General features: G+C 42.2%; 1 protein-coding gene across 1 annotated transcript in view; it reads left to right on the top strand.

The window, feature by feature from the left end:
- Positions 1-23,668, top strand: part of LHFPL6 (LHFPL tetraspan subfamily member 6) — a 242,079-nt gene extending 218,411 nt beyond the window's left edge. The window contains exon 4 of the mRNA XM_040622259.1: positions 22,542-23,668. Coding sequence (XP_040478193.1) covers positions 22,542-22,660 — 119 coding nt within the window. The 3' untranslated portion in view covers positions 22,661-23,668. The remainder of the gene's footprint in view (positions 1-22,541) is intronic.
- Positions 23,669-24,331: the final 663 nt, after the last annotated feature.

Here is a 24,331-nt window from a genome sequence, read left to right as displayed (position 1 = left end):
GTCAAATAAACAAATAAAATCTTAAAAAAAAAAAAAGAAACTGCTATTTGTAAGCATTATTGATTAATAACACATCCAAAGTGTTTTAGAATAAAACCGAAAATGTAACAAAGTCATCAGAAGGCTGATCTGACCTCTAATCTGATTTTTAACCTGGGGGAATGTTGACAAAGACGAATTAATGTAGAGAATTTGTAGAGCAAAACTCACTTATGAGGTCTTTTCAGAAAATTTCATATGAATGGATTATTCCACAGTCCTGGATTTTCCCCTTAGAGGAATAGTTAATAGGAAAAGCATGGACTGGTTTCAGTCCCAGTTTCACTCTCTTCTGGCTGCTTGGTTCTGGACCGGTTATTTGGCCTCCAGAATTTCAGTTCTTCCGTCTCTAAAAGGGAATGACAATCCCTGCTTCACGGGCCCATTGAAAGGGTTCAGTGTGATGAGAGGGGAAGGTAGGTGCTTTATACATGGAAGACCCACAGTAACCATCAGTCCCTGCTTTCTGCCGTGAAGGCCAACACACTTCCTGTTTTAATCATGTTGAAATCATTTGAGGATGTAGCTGTGTTATAGCCAGAATTCATCCTTTTAGCCAGGATATGGGAAACATATAAAAAACATAAGCAAAGCCTTTTAAAAAACATCATTAGCAGTTACGTTCTCGTATGACTCAGGAGTCATTCCTAAGAGTCATGGGCATTTGTAGAGTGATTTGCCTTTAGGCTAAATAGCCACGAATGAAAACATTTTTGAGTTCCTTCTGGTTTTTTGCTGTTGTTTTGCAACCGTTTTATGTCACACTGTCCGCAATTACTCATTGCAATTATTAATTCTGCTCTTCTGTCCTCATTCCCTCACCTCTGGTTTGTGTCCTTTCTATCTAATCATCAGAAATCATCTTAAAATCATGCTTTCAAGGGAATACAGTCCAGGGCGCCTACATCAGTTGGTTAAGCATCTGACTCTTGGTTTTGGCTCAGGTTATGATCTCAGGGTCGTGAGATGGGGCCCCACGTTGGGCTCGGTGCTCAGTGCAGAGTCTGCTTAAGACTCTCTCTCCCTCTGCTCCTCCCCCTGGCGCTCTCCCTCTCTCTCTCTAAAATAAATAATCTTAAAAAAATAAATAAAGGAACAAAGTTCAACTCTGCTTCTGTGCACTGTGTATCTTTGAAGTTCTGATTTTTGTATGCTCTGGACAGGGTTTTTTTTTTCCTTACCTCCTGATTTGGGGTCATGTTTTGGATAGCCAAGAATGTCAGCTACATGGTATCTCGATAGTAACACTTAGGCTTGGCAACTGGGTGTTTTGATGACACTGGTAAATGAGTTCAAGGTTACAGGAAGCCTTGTTCCAGGGATTGGTGTCTCCAGATCATTCAAAGGTCCAAAGTCCATTAATAGGCTTCAGAGATTTGTGACCCCACTGAAATTGTATGCAAATTTTATATGCCTCTGTGTCCATGCTCTTTTCTGGAAAGTTTATTCATAGCTTTTGTATAGTATTCAAATACATTCCCGACATCAGAAGACTTAGAACCTCTGGTAATCCACATTTGGAAGTCTGATATTAGGAAGGTAGGAAACTTGACCTCTAGATTTTACCTACCTACAATCCTCAACCCCGCCCCCCCAACTAGGAGCCAGAAAGCTACTGAACCCTTTTGACTTGATTTCATTATTTGTGAAAATGTTTGTCGGGGGCACGGTGTAGGGGAAAACATCACATTTACAATATGCATCATTGCAAATAGATAACTTCCATACACCAATTCTACTTTGAAATAATAACTGTGAAAATGAGTGTTCAACCTTCCTAGTGAATTGAATATGTTTCCACTTAGTCTGCTGCCCAGTTCCACTGGTGTCACTACCAAGAGACAGTTCTTCAGCATGTCCCGAGAGCTCTTGGTTCTGAACTATCTTGTCAAAGATGTTTGTATGCTGAACAGGCTTGAAACGTATTGAATCCTGCTGGAGCAGAGGACAAGTTTCTTTCTTGTTTAGTATAATTAGGATAATGTCTCCCTGTGGGTCAAAATTTGGGCAGGTTTCTTTGTAGCCTATTATAAAAAAATTGGGGTTCCCTAAGCATGGGATTCTTCAACTGTGACCCAGACTCACTGAGTTTGCCACAGCGGCCCCTGTGCGGGGTGGCAGGCAAAGCGATGGAGCTGAAGCTGCTTGCTGAGCTGTGAGGGATGCCCTCCTCCACCTCTGACCTGGGAGTCTCCTGGCTTTTCTAGCGTCCGTGCAACGGTGGCAGTTTAATCTGCTAGCTTGCAAGTAGAGTAAAATCTCGCTCTTCACAGTTCTTGACACCAATGTCATAATGCCTGTGATTCATTTGAAAATACTTCAGGATAAACAGAGAGAGATGTGTCTCAGTTAGGGGGAGTCACAACTCAGGGGCATCCTCCAAAACAGATCCTTAAGACTGCTAGCACAGCGTTCAGTTATCTGTAACTGAACCAACACCAGAAGCTTGACTGTTAGGATCGCCATGTCAGAAATGGACTTTTAGTGGTGGAATTAGCATCTTACTAATTACCATGATGGATGTTAAAAATGGATTATTATCCGTGAGATTAAGGGCGTTCAAGATTGTGGATTAGCTCAAAGAGTTAACGATGCTTCCTATCCTTGCATGAAGGGATTTAAACATCCATCCAGGCATATAGCCATTATTCGAAGTCCCAATGATATTCAAAATATCTAACCACCAGTTTTTCATAGGTTCTGACCAATCCAAACTGAGACAAATCTTGGCCACAGCCCTGGAGCAGACTCCCAAGGGACCCTGCTCGGCCAGGCACTGACTCTTGGGTTTCTGGGACATGAGGCTAGGAGTAGAGTTCTCAGAGGCAGGGAGGGGACAGTGGGACACTTGGGGAACGTGGAGAAGTGGATGTTTATCCCCCAGTACCGAGAGGTACATATTTTAGTATTTTAACAACTGATCCCGCTTCACTGAGGCATTCTAGCCACATGCGTGCTTGCCCTTAGGAATGGCAGCCAAGCCGTGGTCATCCCTAAACAGCTCAGTTTCCAGTCTTTCTTTGATGGTTTCTGGTTGTTTCTTGCCAAAGGGAACAGAACCGTGCCCTAGTGGTTCCTTCATGCAAAGTGGTATTTCCGAACTCTTAAAGGGTAGAGAGCTAGGGTTTAACTAGCTCCCAGACCAGGTTGATGACCGGGGTCGTGCCTGTGTCTTGATAACTGTTTGTTTAATAAGCATCTGCGGGTAGCAGCCTTTGGTCTGAGACTCGCTTTCGTTATAACTTGGAACTGAGGTTGTAGGAGAGTGGCTACTGGGCACCATCCCTCACACTTTTTCAGCAGTTACTGTCATTCACCAGAGAGTCTCCAGGTTGTGCGGGGCCAAACTGGATTAGGCTCGTCCCCAGCAGCCACCTTACACATAAGGAGGGTCACCCAGGAAAACCTCCTAGAAGGAGGGCAGCTAACCAAGATCAAAGCAGTGCTTGCTGCAGCCCATTTCCGTTTAACTGGTTACGGAGAGTATCTTCAGAGTCTGCTTGGTGCCCGACGGAAGCATGACAGACAAAGGGAGGAGGGCAGATAAAATGCCATCAGGTTGGAGTGTGGCACCTCTTCATGTGGGTTTGCTGGAAAATTGGCAGCAGCCGCAGGCCATGCGGAGGACCAACAATTAGAGACAGTCTGGGTCCCTTCACACTCTCTTTTGCAGCCATTTATGAGTCAGAGGAGCTGAATTTCAGGTTGTTCCAGCCTTTATAAATGGCAGCGATAGACAGAAACCAAAGGATAATCTGTCACCCTACAATGAATAAACCCCACTGGTGATCCCAGCCTCCCCCACACGGAGATGGGATTCTGTGTGGGTTCACAGCGTGAACACAAAGGCCACCAGTGTACCTTGTGTATATAGAGCCAACGTGTGTGCCTTCTCACCTTAACAGTGGCATTATCTCTAGTGACACTTGGAGGATGGATTCAGTGCTAAGGGGTAGGGATTGATAACTGTGCAGGCAGAGACTCAGGGGCCAGACGGGACAAAGGGGAAGCCATTTCTTATGTGTAAATCTTGCAAACATGTATCTTAGCAAAATTGTTCACTGGGCCACGGAACAGAGGTCCATTTGATGGGTGTGATCATAAGAATTCAGACGCACCCACCTACTTTTCTGACACTTAAACTGAAATTTTATTATGTTTCTGGAAGTACCAGGGTAGTTTTTTTTCTTCTGCCATTCCTTTGAACGCTTTGTAGGCAAAGCACCTTTGCCACCTGTTTTCATGGCTATGGGGCTTTTACCGGAATTCAGGATGGGAGGATGCAGGACCTTGAGTCAGTGTAGAGTTTAAGAGGAAGGACCCAGAACGGATCTGATGAGAAGGAAAAGCAATGAGCAGGCTTGGTGTGGTAGGTCAGGAACACCCCTGACAGCCTCGGTGTGAGAGGAAGTGAAACGCTCTCTCCTGTGCAGCCACACCCAGCAAAATCACCCGAATGTCTGTGTGTTGGGTCTTCCAGGATCCGTTTCTCTGATGGACCCATCTCTACTCTGTTCTCTACCTCCACGTAACACTGCTCCTTTTTTGTTACATTGTGCCAAATGTATGTAACATAAAATTTATCATTTCAACCATTCCTAAGTGTACAATTCAATGGCATGAAGTGCATTCACAATGTGCAACCATCGTCACTGTCTGTTTTCTATTTCCAGAATTTTCCCACCATTCTAAACAGCGTCTGTACCCAGTAACCAATAACTCTCCATTATTTCCAACCACCAGACCCTAGGAACCACTGTTCTACTGTCTGTCTCTATGAATTTGCCCATTCAAAGTACCTCCTACACATGGAATCCTACGATATTTGTCCTTCTGTGTCTGCCTTTTTTCACTTAGCGTGATATCTTCAAAGCTAGGCCATGTTGTAGCACATGTCGAAACTTCATTCCTTTTTATGGCTGAATAATATTCCATTGTTATGGCTACACCGCATTTTGTCTACCTGTTCATCGAACCCTGCTCATTTTTTATCTAGAGATCTAGAGTTGTTTTCACACTGGTGAGATATTTATATTGACATAAAGTGCATCTGTTCCACTGGTTTGTTGGCAAAAGAGGGTGTTGGTTTATTTTTTTTCCCTCACAACTTTATAAAAATTTGCTTTGGCTTTGTGAGGTTAACTTTAAAAGTACAGGTAGGTAAAGATGCAGTGTACATACTTACTACCCAAATAGTCAGGACTAGATTTTTGGTTAAGAATAGCCCAGCATCAGCACCTTGCCTTAGATTGGAACCAAGAAATTCAAAATTATAAGCAAAGAGAAAGACTCTTCTACTGGACAGACCTGGGAAGGCGACTTTGGTCTCCTACGCAACAGTACCTTACTGGAGAAATACAGGAGAAGACCAACGTCAAGGGCGTGAGCACACCATGTGACCAATCTGTCCTGCTTGTTTTTTCAAGAAGTTTTATTGGAACGCGGCCATGCTCGTGTGTTTACTTGGCATCTGTGGCTGCTTCGGACCTAACATATTTGCTACCTGGCCCTTTTCAGAAAAAGGTGGCCCACCCTTGCCCTAGATGATCCTTCTCCAATGTCCCTTTGCTCTGAAATCTGTGACACTGTGATAGGTTGGGGAGAGGAGGAGGAGTGAGGAAAAGAAAAAGTCCCAAGGACACAGAAACCGAGGTGTGATGCACTCGTTCTTGACAAGGCTTAAAATGGAGAAAAGCCTCTGGGCCGCGCAGGCTGGCTTCCTTACTGTGGCCCACGACCCCGCGTCCTCCTGACTTGGTGGCCCGCCGCAAGTGGACTCGCCAGGGATGACTTGGATGGCGCATAAACCTCCCCGTGGGCTTTTTCTCATGCAGCACATGCTTTGCTGCTGTAGCCCCTCTCCTTCAGTGGGAAGTGTTGGTTCCCACGTGGAGTCTGTACAACCACTGGCCTGAGTCATTTTGTGGAGGGGGGACTGGCCTCTGCCTAGAGCCTCCGGGAGGAGATAGACTCGGGGCCCCATGTCCTCCCCACCTGGACACCTGCGTTCTGCCCACTAACACCCCTCACTTAACGTTTCACACTATGTTATGATTAATGCTAGAATGTCCTCTTTCTTTAGGTGAATCTAATTTGTAAGCTGTTTGCTGTGTTGGCTGTGGTCCACTGTGGCGGGCTGTGGTTGGCGGGAAGGGGATGAGGTTTTGTGGTCCACGGGGTACAGCTAGAGGGCGGGGACTCCTCAGACCCCCCGCTGAGTGCTGTACTCAGCAGAGCAACCCGTGCAAATGGAGTGCAAGAGAGTGAATGCCTATTTTCATGAGGACAATTACACAGCAAAACCTGTCATTAGGCAGATCTCTCATTGTGCATGCCATATGACCAACATTTTTATGGAGTTCTGGCTCTTTATATTTACAAGCATCAAAGTCACCCACTCATTTTATATATGTATGTGTGTGTATATATATTTATATTTATATATGTGGGGTATGTATATATACATATGTATATATATAATATATAGTTAAATGTTTATATTTATTTATTTTTGATTTTGAAATGAGCTCGATTTATAGAAAAGTTATAAATATAGAACAAAGGATTCTCATATACTCTTCATCCAGCTTCCCTTAATATTAAGTTTTATCATATTTGTTTTATCATTCTCCCCCACCCTTCTGCTCTATTCTGCCTCTCTCAGATATAATGCCCCTCCAACCCTAGACACTTAAGGGAATAATTCCTAAAAGTAATGTCTTTTTCCATAGAGTACAATTACCAAAATTAGGAAATTAACGCTAACGCAATACTATTATCTAATCTATAGCCCTTACATTGATGTATTTTAAGTGTAGAATTATGCATGCGAGAAATGGAATTTATTTGCTCTTCTCATAGCAAGTATTGCTTGTTCTGGATTTTATTTCTGCTATGTGGTTTTCCATTTGCAGAAAGTAACAAACACGAAGTAGTATTTAAGGTCTCCAAATGCTCAAAAAAAAAAAATTCATGCTGTCCAAACCTACATTATGATATTAGGACATATTAAGATTTCAGGAAAGAAAGTATTAGTAATGATAGTAGTAGTAATAACAGTAAATAGCAATGTCTTTTGTCCCTGTTGTGTGTGTGGGCTCTGGCTACCAAACTTTAGGTCAAGTCCAGCTACCATTCTAGGAGTCCAGCCCTTCCGCAAATGAACAGCTGTGCAGATATGAGACCTCGGATGGTATTTTCCAGTAAATCCCTAAGTGCATGCTGGCTAGCACCGTTTCCTTGGGGGATAGTATATAACACTTGGGCAAAACTCTTCTTTTTTCTTCGGCTCCTCACTTTACTGGTCAAGCTAAAACATTTCTATGGGGACAAGAGAGACACAACAGAACAAGTTAAAATTATGGCTTTTTAGCAGAATTTTTGTGGGGTTCCAGAAGAGAAATTTATACCATTGTGATGAGTACTGGGTATTATAGGCGACTAATGAATCAATGAACACTACATCAAGAACTTATGACATACTATATGGTGGCTAATTGAATTTAAATTTTTAAAAAAAGAGTTAATTTGTAGTTCAGAAAGGTTTTCTCCCCTGCAATCTGAGCTCAAGACAGCATGGAGTCATATCTGAGTATAGGGCTTGCACAGCCAGTCACTGCCCCTCGTGGACTCCTGTGGAGAGCCCTCTGCTCACCCCTTCTGCTCCAGCTACAGAATGAATGAAGCTGGACAGGAGCAGATTTACAAGGCTGACATAGATTTTCCTATCAAAATTCACCCATAACATGTATCCTCAGACATGGAGCTCTTCTGGGCTCTCTGTAGACACCTATCTTATCTTTTCCAGAGAGTAAATCCCTGCTCCCTTTGACATTCATGGTTGTGGAAATACTTACTAATGCCATAGCTTGAGTGTGTCAGTCTTTACCAATGGACACGTCTGCATTTTATATTCTTTTTTTTAATGTTTTTTTATTATATTATGTTAGTCACCATACAGTACATCCCCGGTTTCCGATGTAAAGCTCGACGATTCATTAGTTGCGTATAACACCCAGTGCACCGTGCAACACGTGCCCTCCTCACTACCCATCACCAGTCCGGGGCAGGGCACGGGAGCGGCTGTAAGTTCTGATCCAGTGTGTTTATTTATTTGCATTTTATATTTTGACTGTTAACATTCTGGTTAATTCTGTGGAGAAAGTAGGGCAAACAAAGGGGGGGGGATCTTTGAAGACACTTCTTGCCCCCTCTCCTTTGTTGAAGTGGTTCCAGTGCTCCGAGCTAGATCATTCTTTGAGGCAGGCTCTGTGTTTGGGGGAAAAGGTATCATTTAACTTCCAGAGACTTCGGATCCTATTGTTCAATATCCTGAACCTGGGAATGAGGCTCAGCACAGGTAGATAAAGCCAGCCTACTGTATTTGAGTCAAAAGCCATAGTCCTTGAGGAGAAACACTGGAGCCATGCACTGTGGTGCTGTTCTAGAAATTCAGGAGGCATGAACACAGCCACCCCTTGCTAAGGCATTTTGGGACATGCAGTGCTTAGGGTTCAAGGGATCCTATCCTGACACATACCTCCCCACTATCTGTTTTTTCTGGAAGTACTAACAGTGCATATGCCTGCTTGCAGAAACCTCCTAGAGCACATCCCTGCAGGGTACAAAGAATACAATACAGCTGGGACCTGATCACCCAGGTGGCTCAGTCGGTTAAGCATCCAGGTTTCCATTCAGGTCAAGATCTCAGGGTCCCGCGATGGGGCCCCACGTCGGGCTCTGCACTCAGCATGGAGTCTGCTGGAGAGTCTCTCTCTCCCTCTGCCCTTCCCACTCGTGCTCTCTCTCCTTCTCTTTCTCTAAAATAAGTGAATAAATCTTTTAATAAACAAACAAACAAATAAGTGAATGGGGCCCTGCAGCTGTGTACAGGAGAGTTTGTTCTTCCAGCACTGAACAGACGGACGCCAGCCCGGGAGCTTAAGGAAGAGCCACGCTTTATGGACTTCCTTCCTTCAGCCTTTTTACCTCTAGATTTGAACCTGGCAACCAAGTTTGGGTGTTCTTCTCTTCTCTTTTCAGACGTACAATGTATCATTTTAATCACTTGTCCCATTAAACGTTTGAATTAAAGCCTTTGTATGTTTTAGGCCAAAGGTTTAAAACTTTTTTTTTTTTTACTAGTGACACCTTTGTTCAGTCACTTCTCAAAAGAACAAAAGGAATTGGTCTTGCCATAGATTCTTTTCGTTCTTGGTTGTTTTTTTTTTTTTTTTAATGCCTATGCAGACAAGATGGTCTGAATATGAAGAGACATGAAGGAATTTATTCAAGAGGAGAAAGACCTGTCCAACTTTTGTCCCTGGTATTTAAGAGGACAAAAGTCTCTGTCTCTCCAGTGATCCATCCACCTTCATGCTTCGTTATTTATACAGCGAAACGGATGAAATTGAAAATGTCTGCTTCTTTTCTACACAGGCTTTGTATTTCTATCTTAGCATGCTGAACATTTTAAAATATCACAGAGGGAAAGATATGCCACCTTGGTAAATAGGGTCAGTCATTTATGATATCTGGACTCAGGCCCTTGTGACCACAAGTCTGGGAACTTGGCAGTGACCTAGTGAAGATGGGAACGGGTGGGGCTTGGGTTCCAACGCAGAGCCCAGGAGGCCAGCACACGTGGAGTTTGGTCAGATGGCATCAGTGAGAGGGCAGGGCTGCTGGGCTACCGTGTTTTGTGTTGTTTTACTCCAACGTTGTAAGCAGGGGCAGCTCTGGGGCCACATCTCTGCGTAGGGCTGAGGGCAGCATGATGGCTCCTGACAAACTCCTGAGGGTTGACTGACAGTGCCTGGAGAAGGGAGCTGGTGTGTGCCCGGGACCTGGAGCCCTCCATCGGCTCTGTGCGGACAGAGTCAGGCAAGGGTCATAATATGCAGTTTGGGGGCATGTCCAGAGCCAGGTTCACATGGAGGAAGAATCAGCGATCTGAATTCATCAAGCAAGTTGCCTGGACCCCACCTCCCCACATTCTCTAGAAGGGTTGGGGTAGCGAAGAGAGTACAGGTTTGGGGCCACCACCTCGGGAACGGGGTGCCACGTCAGCCAGAGACAGGCCTTTAATAACTAGAACCGTGCAAGGTGGACACAGGGACGTGGAGTCTTCTAAGAAGACCCATACATTCAAAGGAGTAAAATATATTTTATTTCTCCTAGGCATGTAAGTTCTAGCAAAGACAAGTGATGTAGGAAAGACATTAGGGTTTGAAACGGATGGCCAAGAAGGAATTCTTTGGTGCAAAAAGGTGGTTTTATTAAAGCATGGGGACAGGGCCTGTGGGCAGAAAGAACTGCACTGGGGTCATAGGAGTGGCCCATTATATACTTTCAAGTTGGGAGAAGGTTAGGGGTAGCGTAAGCCTCCCAGGTATTTTGGAAACAAGATTTCCAGGACCTTGAGGGGGCTAGCTATTGTCGAGAAAGTCATTTATTACTGATGTGGTTTTGGAATATACGTGAGGTTCAGTGGGGTGGAGTCCAGAGCCAATGACCAAGAAAGAATTCTTGAGACCTTTGGTGCAAAATGGTGGTTTATTAAAGCACGGGGACAGGAGCCGTGGGCAGAAAGAGCTGCTGCCCCAGGGTTGTGAGGGCTGGCTGATTATATACTATGGTGTTGGGGGAGGTAAGGAAAAAGGGAGGTTTCAAAAGGATTTTCATATGTTAAAGAAGACTCACAGGATACCGGAGGCCTTGCCATTGTCAAGTTAAGGTGGTTTTCCCCTCTAGCAAGGCATTAGCATTAAGATGGTTGGGGGCTTCCTGGAAGAATGTCACACAAGTCCCCCCGCAGGAGTGGGGGTGGGGGGAGGTTGCGGGGTGTCAGCTTATGCTTTGTCTTCAGCCAGCCTTCTGCTCCCTCATCATTACTGTCTAGTAAAACCTCAGTCATGAGACCCTCCAGATGTATATTAATGGGTCATATGCTTGGGGGATGATTGCCAACATGTATCTTGGGGGGGTAGAGATAAAGGAAGTTTCCAAAGGAATTTTTATATGTTAAAGGAGACTTACAGGCTCCTGGGGGTTGGGCTATGATTGCCTTTTGCCCTCAGCAAAGTATCAAGACAGAGGCGGTTGGGTCCCTAGAGGAAGGTCACTCTGCCTGTTTCAAGGACTTGTCAATGGGCTGTAAGTAGTAAGGAAATTTGGTGATTTTTCTTTTTCCTCTTTTTCCCACATCAACAAGTATTATCTTAACAAATGGAAATGGGAAAAAGACATTTGATGTAGGACATCCTAATACATTATCTGAACACGGGAGAAAGTTCTGGAATCAGTTAGACCCAAGTGCGAGTCCAAGCTTCACCATTTATTTGAGATACCAGGAAAGTTACCTTGCATGTAACTCAGTTTCTTCATCTGCACAATGGGAACCATGCTGGAAAAATATCATCAGATTTGTTTCTCTAATTTCTGGAAAGCGCCAGAGGCAAAAATGATAAAGTGAGAGATGCCATTTGCGAACTGCTCCACACCTGGCTCATGGTCTATATACCTGACAACTGCTATATAATTATTAATTTCAGGTTCGTCTTCTCAGCACAAGTACCGTGTCTGATACTCATTCATGCCGGGAACATGCACTGATCGTCTGCTGTGGTCCAGGCCTGGCACTGAGCACCAGGATACCAAAGGAGAGCAGGCAGACCCAGTGTCAGAGAGTAGGCTCTGAAATGTTAATGGCACCAATTAATGAAAAAGCAGAGGTCAAACTGCCATTTCCTCAGAAGGTGAAAGATCTCTGAATTCCATTGTTACTCATAGTAAGGCTGGATTCATTGTACTTTTTCTTCGGTCTCTATTACTGACAACAAGCGGCACCAAAAACTAACTTGAGCCTGCCGGGAGCCAGCCACACCTCTCGCACCCCATCTCGTCTTCGGGCCTGCCCTGGAACGCCGCCACAGCATCTTTTTCCAGGGACTTGGCAGGTGGCTGTGGTTTGCTGCTTTCTGTCCCATTAACCTCTATTTTATCTGTCAAGAATAGTATTGCCCATTGTTGAAAGCAGCAATTTGCCAACCAAGCAAGCTTGGAGTCCTGTCTGATGGAGCATTACAGAGAGCGAAAGGGAAAGTTTAAACAGATTTGCTTCTCTAATTTCCTGAAAGGATCACAGACAGAACTTGCCCTCTAGTAAAATGCTTTTGGTTTGCCTTATAATACAAGCATTTATTGCCTTGACTGGGGGAGAGAGGGGCCTTGGAAAAATGGCCCCTTATTTCCTGGTTTCCTTTGGTCCTGTTACTACTCATGGACCACCATACGGTTTAAAACATACACACTTTCCTGATAGCTTAATATACTCAAAAAGACTTTTTCCTCTTGTTATTATAAAAGATGGTGCTCATGTCTTATTATTGAGCGTGTGGATTTGGACAGTGGAATCACGCTCAAAGAGAAAAAAATCTCCTTTTCTTTTTCCCGTGGAGAAGTTTAAGGTTCAGCATGTCCAGGGTGCAGCTAGAAAATCACAGAACTCTCACGAACTCTAGATATTTTGTATTTGTATTTATGTTTCATGGGAAAAAAAATCCCTCTTGTATCTGGTCAATTTCATCAGACTGAACTTCTACAAAATATATGTGTAAAATATACAAGGGATAGTTTAAAATTATGCAAGTGATGTGAGCGATCCTTGAGAATTGGTCTTACTGGAACATAAACTTTGTTAGACCAAAGACCCTGTCTGTCGTGTTCGCTGCCGGGTCTCCAGCTCCTATACCATTGCAATACGTATAATAGGTGCTCAAGATTTATTGATCAATGTTGAATACCTTACATTTTTATCTACTAATACAGATGAAAATTCTGGAGAAGAAGTTTTTAGGTTTCAAGCTCTCAAACTCTGGAAGTGGTCATATCCAACCCCATCTCTTGCTTACACCCAAAGTGACACTCGTTTCTTTTTTGATCAATGCTTTAACAAGACCTGAATTTGCCCCTCTTTCTCCATTTCCCAGCCCCCAAGTGCAAGTACGCTCTTCTCCATTTGCCAGCCCCCAAGTGCAAGTACACTCTTCCCTGGCTTTTCACATTTCCCTCTTTCTCCATTTCCCAGCCCCCAAGTGCAAGTACGCTCTTCTCCATTTGCCAGCCCCCAAGTGCAAGTACACTCTTCCCTGGCTTTTCACATTTCCCTCTTTCTCCATTTCCCAGCCCCCAAGTGCAAGTACGCTCTTCCCCGGCCTTTCACATTTCCAGTTTGTTTGCTCCTGCTCTTCTTCCAGGTCTCAGCATATATTTCACTTCTAATATAAGACTCACCTTCGCTGATCACACTGTAAAGATTCCCTGTGATTTTGCTGTCTTAGCATCCCGAATTTTTTTTCCTCAAAACACGTGTCAATTATTATGTAATCATCTGCATAATTATTGTTTCGTACTTCCTTGACTAGACAAAACCCCTTGATAGCAGGGACTGCATCCATCTTGTTTCCCACAAGATCCCCAGCATCCGGGGATTCCTAGTCAAAGTAGGCACTTAAGAAATATTTGTTGCATCAATGAATGATTGAGAGAGAGAGGAAGAATGGGAGGAAAGGAATCAAGAATCAGGGGTGGGAGGACTTAGTGATTCTTCAGATTTGCCGAAATCCTATTGACACATCTTGATCTTACCAGATTGATCTTCTCCATTTCCTGCTTCTCAAAAGATATTTGGGTGCGTGTGTCTGTGTGCGTGTGTCTGTGCGTGTGTCTGTGTGCGTGTGTCTGTGTGCGTGTGTCTGTGCGTGTGTCTGTGTGCGTGTGTCTGGGTGCGTGTGTCTGTGCGTGTGTCTGGGTGCTTGTGTCTGGGTGCGTGTGTCTGTGCGTGTGTCTGGGTGCGTGTGTCTGTGCGTGTGTCTGTGTGCGTGTGTCTGTGTGTGTATGTGATTTTTGTATATCCTTTTGAGGGTAGTTTGATGGGCCAGCTATATTTCTAAATAATCCAAATTACCAGAATTAATCCGTATTGAGTTAATGATTCTGTATTTTATGAATTACTTAGTAAGTGAAAGTCTTGAAATAGAGGAATAGAGGAATCTGAAATAGAGGAATATTTTTCTTCTAAATCACACAGGACATTAGTTGCTTATTTTGGATCTGAGCCAGTTGCTGAAGTTAAATCACAAAACGTATAGATTTCACACATAAATTTGCATATTTGAGTAATTAGTGTCAATATCTGATGACATTCTCAAACATTTTCTTTTCCTGTGGCACACCTTTTAAATGACTTTATTTAGTTTCCTTTCTTTTTATTTTCATCTGATAAACCGCTGGTTTGATGAGTTGACTCCATGTTTTACGACACAACAAGAAGGGCTCCAGAAACAACAATTCTTAGAAATGATACATATATACTTAACAAGACATGGAATTGGATGTGCCCCTAGGAAGACAGTCGTGAAGACGCCTGGTGCTGAGTGATTTAGGAAGTGTTGGGGTTCAGAGCCGATGGTAAGAAGGAATTCTTGAGACGTCTTCAGTGCAAAAAGGTGGTTTTATTAAAACATGGGGACAGGACCTATGGGCAGAAAGAGCTGCCTTGAGGTTGTCAGGAGTGGCCGATTATCTACTTTCAAGTTGGGAAGAGGTTAGGGATAGGGTAAGTCTCTAAAGAATTTTGGAAGCAAGGTTTCCAGTACCTTGAGGGGGCCAGGTATTGTTGGGCAAAGATCATTTATTATTGTCTAGTAAAACCCTCGTCATGAGACCCTTCAGATGTAAATCAGCGGGCCATATGCTTGGAGGACGATTGCCAACATATATCTTGGGGGATAGAGATAAAGGAAGTTTCCAAAGGAATTTTTATTTGTTTAAATAGACTCACAATTCTAGGGGTTTGGGATAATGTTAGCCTAAGGTTGCCTTTTGCCCTCAGCAAAGTATTAGCGTCCACGCAGCTGAGCTCCGAGAGGAAGGTCTCTCTACCTGTTTCAAGGACTTCGTCAATGGGCTATAAGTAATAAGCAATTTTTTTTTCTTTTTCCTTTGTTTCCCACATCACTGAAGACTCTATGTCGTGGGTCTTTCAGCGATGGCAGGGCCTGGGTGGGTTGGATAGGTGGGTGGTGTGGTTAAGCCTCTGACAATTGAAACCTCACAAACCTTTATTATGAAAAAGAAAAAGCAAGAAAGATTTTGTTTACTTGCTCTTGTCTTAAATCCAGTTCCCCAGAGCAGATCCTGAGATAAGGATTCTTGTTCAAGAAACCAGTTAAGAAATGGGAAGTAAAGTAGTGAAGAGATAAACGCCGGGCAAGGGTGCAATTTGAGGCAAGGTCCCAGCCTCACCCTGAACTCACTGAGGCTCTGGAACGTTCATTCCACCACAGAGTTAGTCTCGCCTGGAGGTGAGAAAACTGGCTCTCCAAATCCTGCACCTCCAGTCAGTCATTGGCTACTGGCCACACCAGGGGACACTTAAGCTCTCTGAGAGTTGGGGCAACATGGCTCCACACTCATGGGTCCTCTGAAGAGCATCGCAAGGGTAAGCTGTTAGGAGCAGGGCACAATCAGAAGCTAAGGGTGAGAACTCAACTAAGGGGTATAGAGGAATTAGATAGAATATCTATACCATCTGCTACCAGCCTTGCCAGTGAAGAGCCCCTATAGTCTATTGACTTCCCTGGAGAGGAAAAAAATATATATATATGCTCTCTCTCCCGGGTCCTCAGTAGTCAATTCTTTATTAGCTTCTTTTTCATCTTTTTTTAAGATTTATTTATTTATGTGACAAAGAGACAGCCAGCGAGAGAGAGGGAACACAGCAGAGGGAGTGGGAGAGGAAGAAGCAGGCTCCCAGCGGAGGAGCCTGATGTGGGGCTCGATCCCAGAACGCCGGTATCACGCCCTGAGCCGAAGGCAGACGCTTAACGACTGCGCTACCCAGGCGCCCCAGCTTCTTTTTCATCTGTATTTAATCCACACGGCTACTGTCACATGGACTATTTTCAAGTACCTGCCCTCACCAGTTACTTTTTCTTGAATAAGTATCCAATAATTAATAAAGAATTATGTCCTCTGCTTTTCCTGTTAGGTCACGGAACTGTGTGTAGGTCAATACCTTGTTATTAATGAATGATTGATTGTGTTCCATGTCATGAGCCCTAGGCTGAATGGATTGCCCACAAATTTTGCTGACTTCTTGAAAGGCTCTAAACCACCTGCCAGCTCTTAGCTACCTATTAATTCTCCCTCCTAGATTTATTTAATCCAGCTAAGGGATAATTCAAAATGGAGATTATTCCTAGGATTTACAAATGGAGATTATTCCCCAGCCACATTTGTGGATGGTTATCAGAAAATTTGGTCCATGAGGAAGACTCTGTTACCCTTGAAAAAATACTTACCAAATCTGACTATTGATGGAGGTCGTTGTGCCAGTGAGACCTACCCCAAGGGGGAGATGTGATCTTTCAGGATCTATTCACCTATTAATTTAACAGACTCTGTATGAGATTGTAAATGCTATAAAGTTGGTTTGGGAACTTCTCTCCAAAAGTTTCGTGCCAAAACAGGACTAGAGTTATTCTTTTAATAAAATTCCAGATTTACTGTGTTTTTCAGGGACTGGCTATCTGCCTACTTTCCTTCCTTCCTGTTTCTCTTTTACTTTGCCTTTCATTCAACATTTATTTAGCGAGTGCCTACTATGAGCCAGGCACTGTGGTAGGGGTAGAATAGCGAAGAAAATATACAAACATCTCCCCTAATTGAAGCTTTCATTCTAGTGGAAGAGACTGAAATTAAACACATGTACTCATACATGCGCGCGCACGCACACACACACACACACACACACACACACAGAGTATTTACAAACCATGTAAGTGCTTGGTACAAAGGCAATAAAACGAGGTAGAGGAATAGTGTGACTTTGATGAAGCAGGTCGGGGGTGGGACGTATCTACAGAGTTGCCATTTCAGGAGGAGCCAGCTGTCTAATGATCTGGAGTAGAACTTTCTGAGTCCAAGGAGTAATGAACATGAAGGACCCAAGCCAGCAGCAAGCCTCCTGAGGTCCAGAGAAGGCAGCCAGTGTGTCCAGAAACAAGAGGGAAGTTGGTCATGAGTTTTGAAAAGTAGGCACATATGAGCTCATTCAAGGCCTGATAGGCCATTGGAAGGAGATTGGATGTTTGATAATCCATTAGAAAATTTTAAGGATGGGGCGCCTGGGTGGCACAGTGGTTGGGCGTCTGCCTTTGGCTCAGGGTGTGATCTCAGCGTTCTGGGATCGAGCCCCACATCAGGCTCCTCCGCTATGAGCCTGCTTCTTCCTCTCCCACTCCCCCTGCTTGTGTTCCCTCTCTCGCTGGCTGTCTCTCTCTGTCTAATAAATAAATAAAATCTTTAAAAAAAAAAAAAAGAAAATTTTAAGGAAGGCAGGGTCTTAACAGGATTTATTTTTACAAAGATTGCTGCCTGCTTTGCGGCTGGTGATACCATAAGCAGAAGCAGGGAGACAGGAAAACAGTGATGGCAGTTAAGACGGCACGAGGGTGCTGCAGGCGTTTGAGGAGTGCTAGTGCAGAGGATCAACTCTGGAGAGAGGCAAAGGACTCGCCACTTACTAAGGGTGAGTCTTTGAGCGGGTTATTGCATTTTTCTTGGCTTTAGTTTTCCCATCTCAATGTACCTATCACATCATGTTCTTACGAGGATTAAGTGCATAAATATTTACTCCATGTAAAGGTCTTCTAACAATTCAGAGCAAGTAATAATCATACATGTTTGCTATGTTTAAATTGTTATTAATATTTGATATGGAAAGGGAGAAAGCAAGGATGACACCCAGGGGAAAGACTGCACATGGCCTATTGTCTGTGTCCCTGGGTAGTATACTCTTGAGATGTGGAGGCCCTTGATTTAATCTCGCTGGTGTTGCTTTATGGTGACCACAACAAGCCAATGACTCACTTAGTTTTGCCTGACCTCACCTTCTTGTCTGTAAATGCGGCAAAGATATGAAGTCAAATTGCATGTTACACTTAACAGTCTCTGTATTTTTCAAGAGAAAAGTTATTAATGAACGAGGTAAAATGACTGACTTGTTAAGAAAAAAAGGGTATAGTTTTCAATCTATGGTTTATGGGTTCAATGACTGAAATCTAAATGTCTAGGTGTATGTGTTTTATCTAATGTAATGTATAAATGATAAAAGAAAAGGGAGGAAAATTGTTGTCAAAGCATTTTCTGATGAGATCGTAAGACTGGCTAAAAGAAGGATTAAAATTAGAGCAGAAAAGACAATGTTCAATGAAAGATACAGAGGCCTTCCATACTGTGCACACACAAAGAATAATTTGAATGCTGTAAAAAAGAAATTGGGAAGGGGAGGAATAATGAATGCAGAAACCTATTTTATTAATTCAAATAGGATATTCTGGGTCAATGACTTTTTATTCTTGAACATGGAACCCAAGTCCTGGCCCTGAAGGGCATCTTGGTTCCTTTAAAGTTTCGTTAATTATGGTTAAAGCTGCTAAAAACATCCATGTGCACATTTTTGTGTGGACGTAAGCTTTTGTCTCCTTCAGGTAAGTACCAAGGAGTGTGATTGCTGAATTGTAAGGTATGAGTATGTTTACTTTTATAAGAAACCACCAAACGGTCTTCTCGAATGGCTGTACAATCGTGCTCACCACCGATGTGTGAGAGTTCCTCTTGTTTCACATACTCACCAGCATTTGGTGGGGTCAGTGTTCCAGATTTGGGCCATTCTAATAAGTATGAAGTGGTATCTCATTTTCGTTTGCACTTCCCTTATGACATATAATATGGAGTATCTTTCCATGTGCTTATCTGCCGTCTGTAGATCTTCTTTGGTAACGTGTCTGTTAGGATCTTTGGCCCATTTTTAAAATCAGGTTGTTTGTTTTCTTATTGTTGAATTTCAATGGTTCTTTGTATATTTTGGATAAGATGCCTTTATCAGATATATCTTTTGCAAATATTTTGTCCCAGTTTGTGGCTTATCTTCTCATTCTCTTAACACTGCTTTTCACAGAGCAGAGGTGTGTGTTTTTTTTAGTGTTAATGAAGTTCAGCCTTTCAATTAGTTCCTTCATGGATTGTGCTCTTGATGGATTGTGTTATACCTGAGGTCATCACGCTACTCAAGGTTACCTAGTTTTTCTGTTATATTATCTTTGAGGAGTTTATGTGTTACATTTAGGTCTATGATCTAGTTTTAGTTAATTTTTATGAAGACTGTAAGATGTATGTCCAATTTCTTTTTTTTTGCATGTGGATGTCCAGATATTCCAGCACCATTTATTGAAAAGACGATCTTTGCTTCATTTTATTGCCTCAGCTCCTCTGTGAAAAGTCACTTCACTATATTTATGTGGGTCTATTTCTGGGCTCTCTATTCTGTTGCTTTGGTCTCTTTGTTCTTTCACCAGTACCACGCTGTTTTGATTATTGGAGATTTATAGTAAGTCTTGAAGCTGAGTAGCGCCCGTCCTCTAACTGTGTTGAACTTTGTTGAATTTTGTTCAATATTATGTTGGCTATTCCGAGTCTTTTGCCTCTTCATATAAACCTTAGAGTCAGTTTGTCAATAGCCACAAAATAACTTTCTGAGATTTTGAATAGGATTGCACTAAATCTATAGACCAAGTTAGGAGGGACTGACATCTTGATACTATCAGGTCTTCCTATTTGTGAACATGGACTGTTTTTCCATTTATTTAGTCCTTTGATTTTGTTCATCAGAATTTTGTAGATTTTCTCATATAGATCTTGTATTTTATTAGATTTATACCTAATTATTTCATTTTTGAGGGTGCTAATGTAAATGGTATTATCTTTTAAATTCCAAATTCCACTTGTTCATTGCCGATATATAAGAAACAATTGACTTTTGTATATTACCCTCGTATCCTGCAACCTTGCTATAATTGCTTATTAGTTCCAGGAGTGGTTTTTTTGTTCGTTTGTTTTAGTTTGGTTTTTTTGTGGATTCTTTCACAATTTCTATATAGACAATCATGCCATCTACAAACAAGGACAGTTTTATTTCCCAATCTGTGTACCTTTTATTTTCTTTTCCTGCCTTATTGCATTAGCTAGAACTTTCAGTAAAATGTTGCAAAGGAGTGGTGAGAGGGGACAGCCTTGCCTTGTGGGAAAGGCACAATGCAGTACGATGGAGCAATCTTCCTCTGCCATTTCTTTTACCGTGAAGATATTAATAAATTTTTGGACTTTCTTACTGAAGTTTAATAATAACTATATCTAAGCAGTTTCATCAAGATCATTGAAATGGCAATCCCTCAAAATTCTCCTGAATTTCCTACAGGCACTAATTAAAATTAATCTGAAAATAAAAAGCTTTAAGTTTCTCACCATTAGGTATGATATTAGCTGTAAACGTTTTTAGATGTTCTTTGACAAGGTGGGAATATTTCCCTCTATTCCTAGTTCCCTGAGAATTTTTTAAAATCATGAATGGATGTTGGATTTTTGTTAAATCCTTTTTTCTGCATCTATTGATATAATCCTGTGATTCCTTTTAGTCTTTTGATGTGATACATTATATTAACTGACTTTTTTAAAAGATTAATTTACCCATTTTAGAGAGAGAAAGAGAGGAGCAGGGGGTGGGAGTGGGGGTGGGCAGAGGGAGAGAGAGAATCTCAAGCAGACTCCCCACCAAGTGTAGATTCCTGACTTGGGGCTTAATCCCATGACCCTGAGATCATGAACTGAGTCAAAATCAAGAGTCAGACATTTAACCAACTGAGCCACCCATGCACCCCAGTATATTAATTGACTTTTGAATGCTAAATGTGCCTTTTATATTTGGGACAAACTACACTTGGTTGTGTGTATAATTCTTTTTATACATTGTTGGGTTCAATCTGCTAATAGTTTGTTGAGAATTTTTGTATCTGTTCATGAAAAATAACAAGTTTGTAGTTTTCTTTTCTTGTAATGTTTTTGTCTGGTTTTGGTGTTAGGGCAATGATGGTCTCATAGAATGTTAATGATTTCTGCTCTAACTCATCCATTTTCTTCTGCTCACTTTGAGTTTAATTTATTCATCTTTTTCTAGTTTCCTAAGGCAGAAAGTTATATTATTGTTTATAGATCTTTCTTCTTTTCTAATATATGCTTTTGATGCCATTCATTTCCCTCTAAGCACTGTTTCCATTGCAGTCTACAAAGTTTGTTAAGTTGTGTTTTCATTTTCATTTAGTTCAAACTATTTTTTTATTTCTTTTGAGATTTCTTCTTCAGCCCTGTGTTATTTAGAAGTGTTGTTTAATCTCCAAGATGTTGGTATTTTCCAGTGATCTTTCTGTCACTGATTTCTGGTTTAACTCCATTGTAGTCTAAGAGTGGCCAATGTATGATTTCTATTCTTTTAACTGTTTTAAGGTGAGTATAATGGCCCAGAATCTTTCTGTATTTTCCATGTGACCTTGAGAAGAATGTGTATTCTGCTGTTGTTGGTTGAAGTAGTCTATAGATGTCAGTTATATACTGTTGATTAATATCAACTATGTCCTTCCAGATTTTTTTCTGCCTGATGGATCTGTCCATTTCCAATAGAAAGGTTTTGAGGTCTCCAACCATGATAATGGATTTATCTATTTCTCCTTGAAATCTGTCAGTTTTTGTGTCATGTAATTTGGCGCTCTGTTGATAGGCACACACACATTACAGATTATTATGTCTTCCTGGAAAATGCACTCCTTTATCAATGTGTAATGCCCTTCTTTATACCTGATAACTTTCCTTGCTTTGAAGTCTGCTCTCTCTGAAATTAAAATAGCTACTCCCGCTTTCTTTTACTAATTATATTTTTAGTATTATGGGTGTGTTGCTATTGCCAGGAGTACTAATCCAACTCTGACAGGTCAGGGCCCATTTGAACCCTTTTCATTATGTTCTCATTTATGACCTTTTAATTTAAAGGTGAGTGTTGGCCCCAGAAGAACCTGGGAGGTTTTGCTCTTCAATTCAAAAGGTAGAGTGTAAGTTGTTAGGCAATTTTATATAAATAGCAGTATTCATTTTAGCCTCATCCTTCAAATGGATCTCCTCCTCAGAGTGGACCCTTTGCAGAAGCATGTATCTATATTTTGATTTTTTTTCATTGTGCATATCAGTTTGAATGGTTTCAGTTAGAACTAATACTTTCATCCCCCCCCCCACCCTGATTGCTGTCATTCCTCCTTTTCTTCAGCAGAAGTCTGGGCATTGGTGGAAGAGAATAGGCGTCTGACTTCTTAGCTAGCAGGAGGCATGGGCCAGAGGTCCTTCTGAAATGCAAACAACCATTCTGGCTTTCTTCAGTCTTGAGATAGCTTTCAGCACTTGTTATCATTCCATTTGAGTGAGTACACCACAGTTTTAATGGCTATTTCAGTTTTACTGCAGTATGCCAGGAACATACACACTGGGAGAAATAACAGAGCATCCTGAAAAATCATTCTGATCTCTGCCTGTTTTCTCTCGCTCTCCTGTGTCCCTAGGCCAGTGTGAGATCGGCTGGGCCTACTACTGCACGGGAGCAGGTGCTGCAACCGCCATGCTGCTGTGCACATGGCTGGCTTGCTTCTCGGGCAAGAAACAGAAGCAGTACCCCTACTGAGATGGAGCCACCGAGAGCCAACAGAGGAGAAGATAGGCCAAAGGGGGTCTGGAGAGACTGAAACATCCAGCTACTTTCAAAAGGTGGAATAGTGGTTCTCTAATCCAACCAGTGCTAATGAGGTGAAGCCCATTGGAATGGTAAACATTACATAATGTCAAAGGGTTGTGCAAGATGTGCAAAAAAAAAAAAAATGGAGGACATGGAAAAATAGAGAAAAATGGACCAAAGGCTAAAAATATTGCAGGGTGCTGGGTGTTTCTATTCCACAGAGTATTGTTAACGTAGAACACATACATACGCCAAACAAACCTATATATGCAAACAAGGGGTTGGGGTTTTTACGAGATGAGGACTATGAAAATTACAAGGGCTAGGAGAAACAGTACTATGTTGGGAAGCAGGGTAACCCACAGATGTTCCCTGTAGGTCATGGCGCTTCTGAAAGCACATACAGACATATGCGTATCCACACACACGCCCACGCGCAAACATAGACTTTGTTGCACACATTGTATGGGAGGTTTGGGGGTGCGTTACTCCTCTGTTTTCTTTTTAAAGTACACTTAAAATACAGTATTATCACTTTATAAAGCATACATTAAACCTAATCAATGGACCAATAAGCCACTCTATCAGTATTTTGTATATCCTGCATAAACTCTTTATGCCCTCAACACGTGTTTGGTGTTTATGCAGACATTTAGAGTTAAGCCTTTGTATTTCAATATTATTCAAAAATACGAAAGATGTCTTCGTCTGAGTAGCTTCTGCTGTGATATTCTTATGAAGTAAAGAGGCAACTTCCTGTCCACTGTAGGAGAGAATTCAGTTGAAGGAGTGAGTAATGAGAGACATTTTCCATTCATTAGACCTTGTTTTCTTTTGTTCATTATTGTACTGTGCTGTACCACATTTATTTCAATATTCACTTTGTATAAAAAAATTTGAAAGTGCTATTTTGTTTGTATTTGAAAAACTCTGTGAATAAATTCTCTTTGATCAATAGTTAAATGAGTCGTGGAGTATTAATTCAGTTGCTGGATTTGCTTCTTTAATTTTCTAAATATAGCCTTTCACCTCCAACAGTCCTATAAATTTTCCCTTTCCTCCTAAGTCCTCCCATTAATTCTCTTGCTAATCACCCCACCAGGCATTATTCTAGGCACACAAGGTATTAAAGGTAAGTAAGAGTTCCTGCTTTCAACATAAATTCTTTGCAACTAGAATTCTAACTACATTTAAATCATGACCAAATTCTTATGAGAGAAGAATTTCAACTCTATTTTGGATGGACTTTGAGAATCTGGACAGTAGTCGGCCATGGTTGAAGGTGACGAGAGCCAGGTCGTGGGGGCCAGTTGGAGGTGTCTGGGCCGGTTGGAGGTGTCTGGGCCAACAGTATCCGGGATGATGCCAGCATCACGACAAGCCACCTGTGACTTCCTGCCATTCCACCTTCAACATGGTGCTGCGTTTCTTTAGTACTTCTGGGCCGGGAACAATTTCCCACCACTCTCTTTTAGGGTTCTTGGCAATCGGAGAGAGACTATCTCACATGTCCGCTCCCAGCATGAAGCTTTGATTAAAGAGGCGGATTGGACCTTTTCATCACACCGTAGCAAAACCAATACTTTGAGGAGCAAAGATTGCATCCTGGGTAATGGGTAT

Source organism: Ursus maritimus, unplaced genomic scaffold, assembly GCF_017311325.1.
Source record: "Ursus maritimus isolate PB19 unplaced genomic scaffold, ASM1731132v1 scaffold_10, whole genome shotgun sequence".
NCBI lineage: Eukaryota > Metazoa > Chordata > Mammalia > Carnivora > Ursidae > Ursus > Ursus maritimus.
Note: the sequence above shows the minus strand (reverse complement) of the source record. Positions and strands in the feature narration are given on the sequence as shown.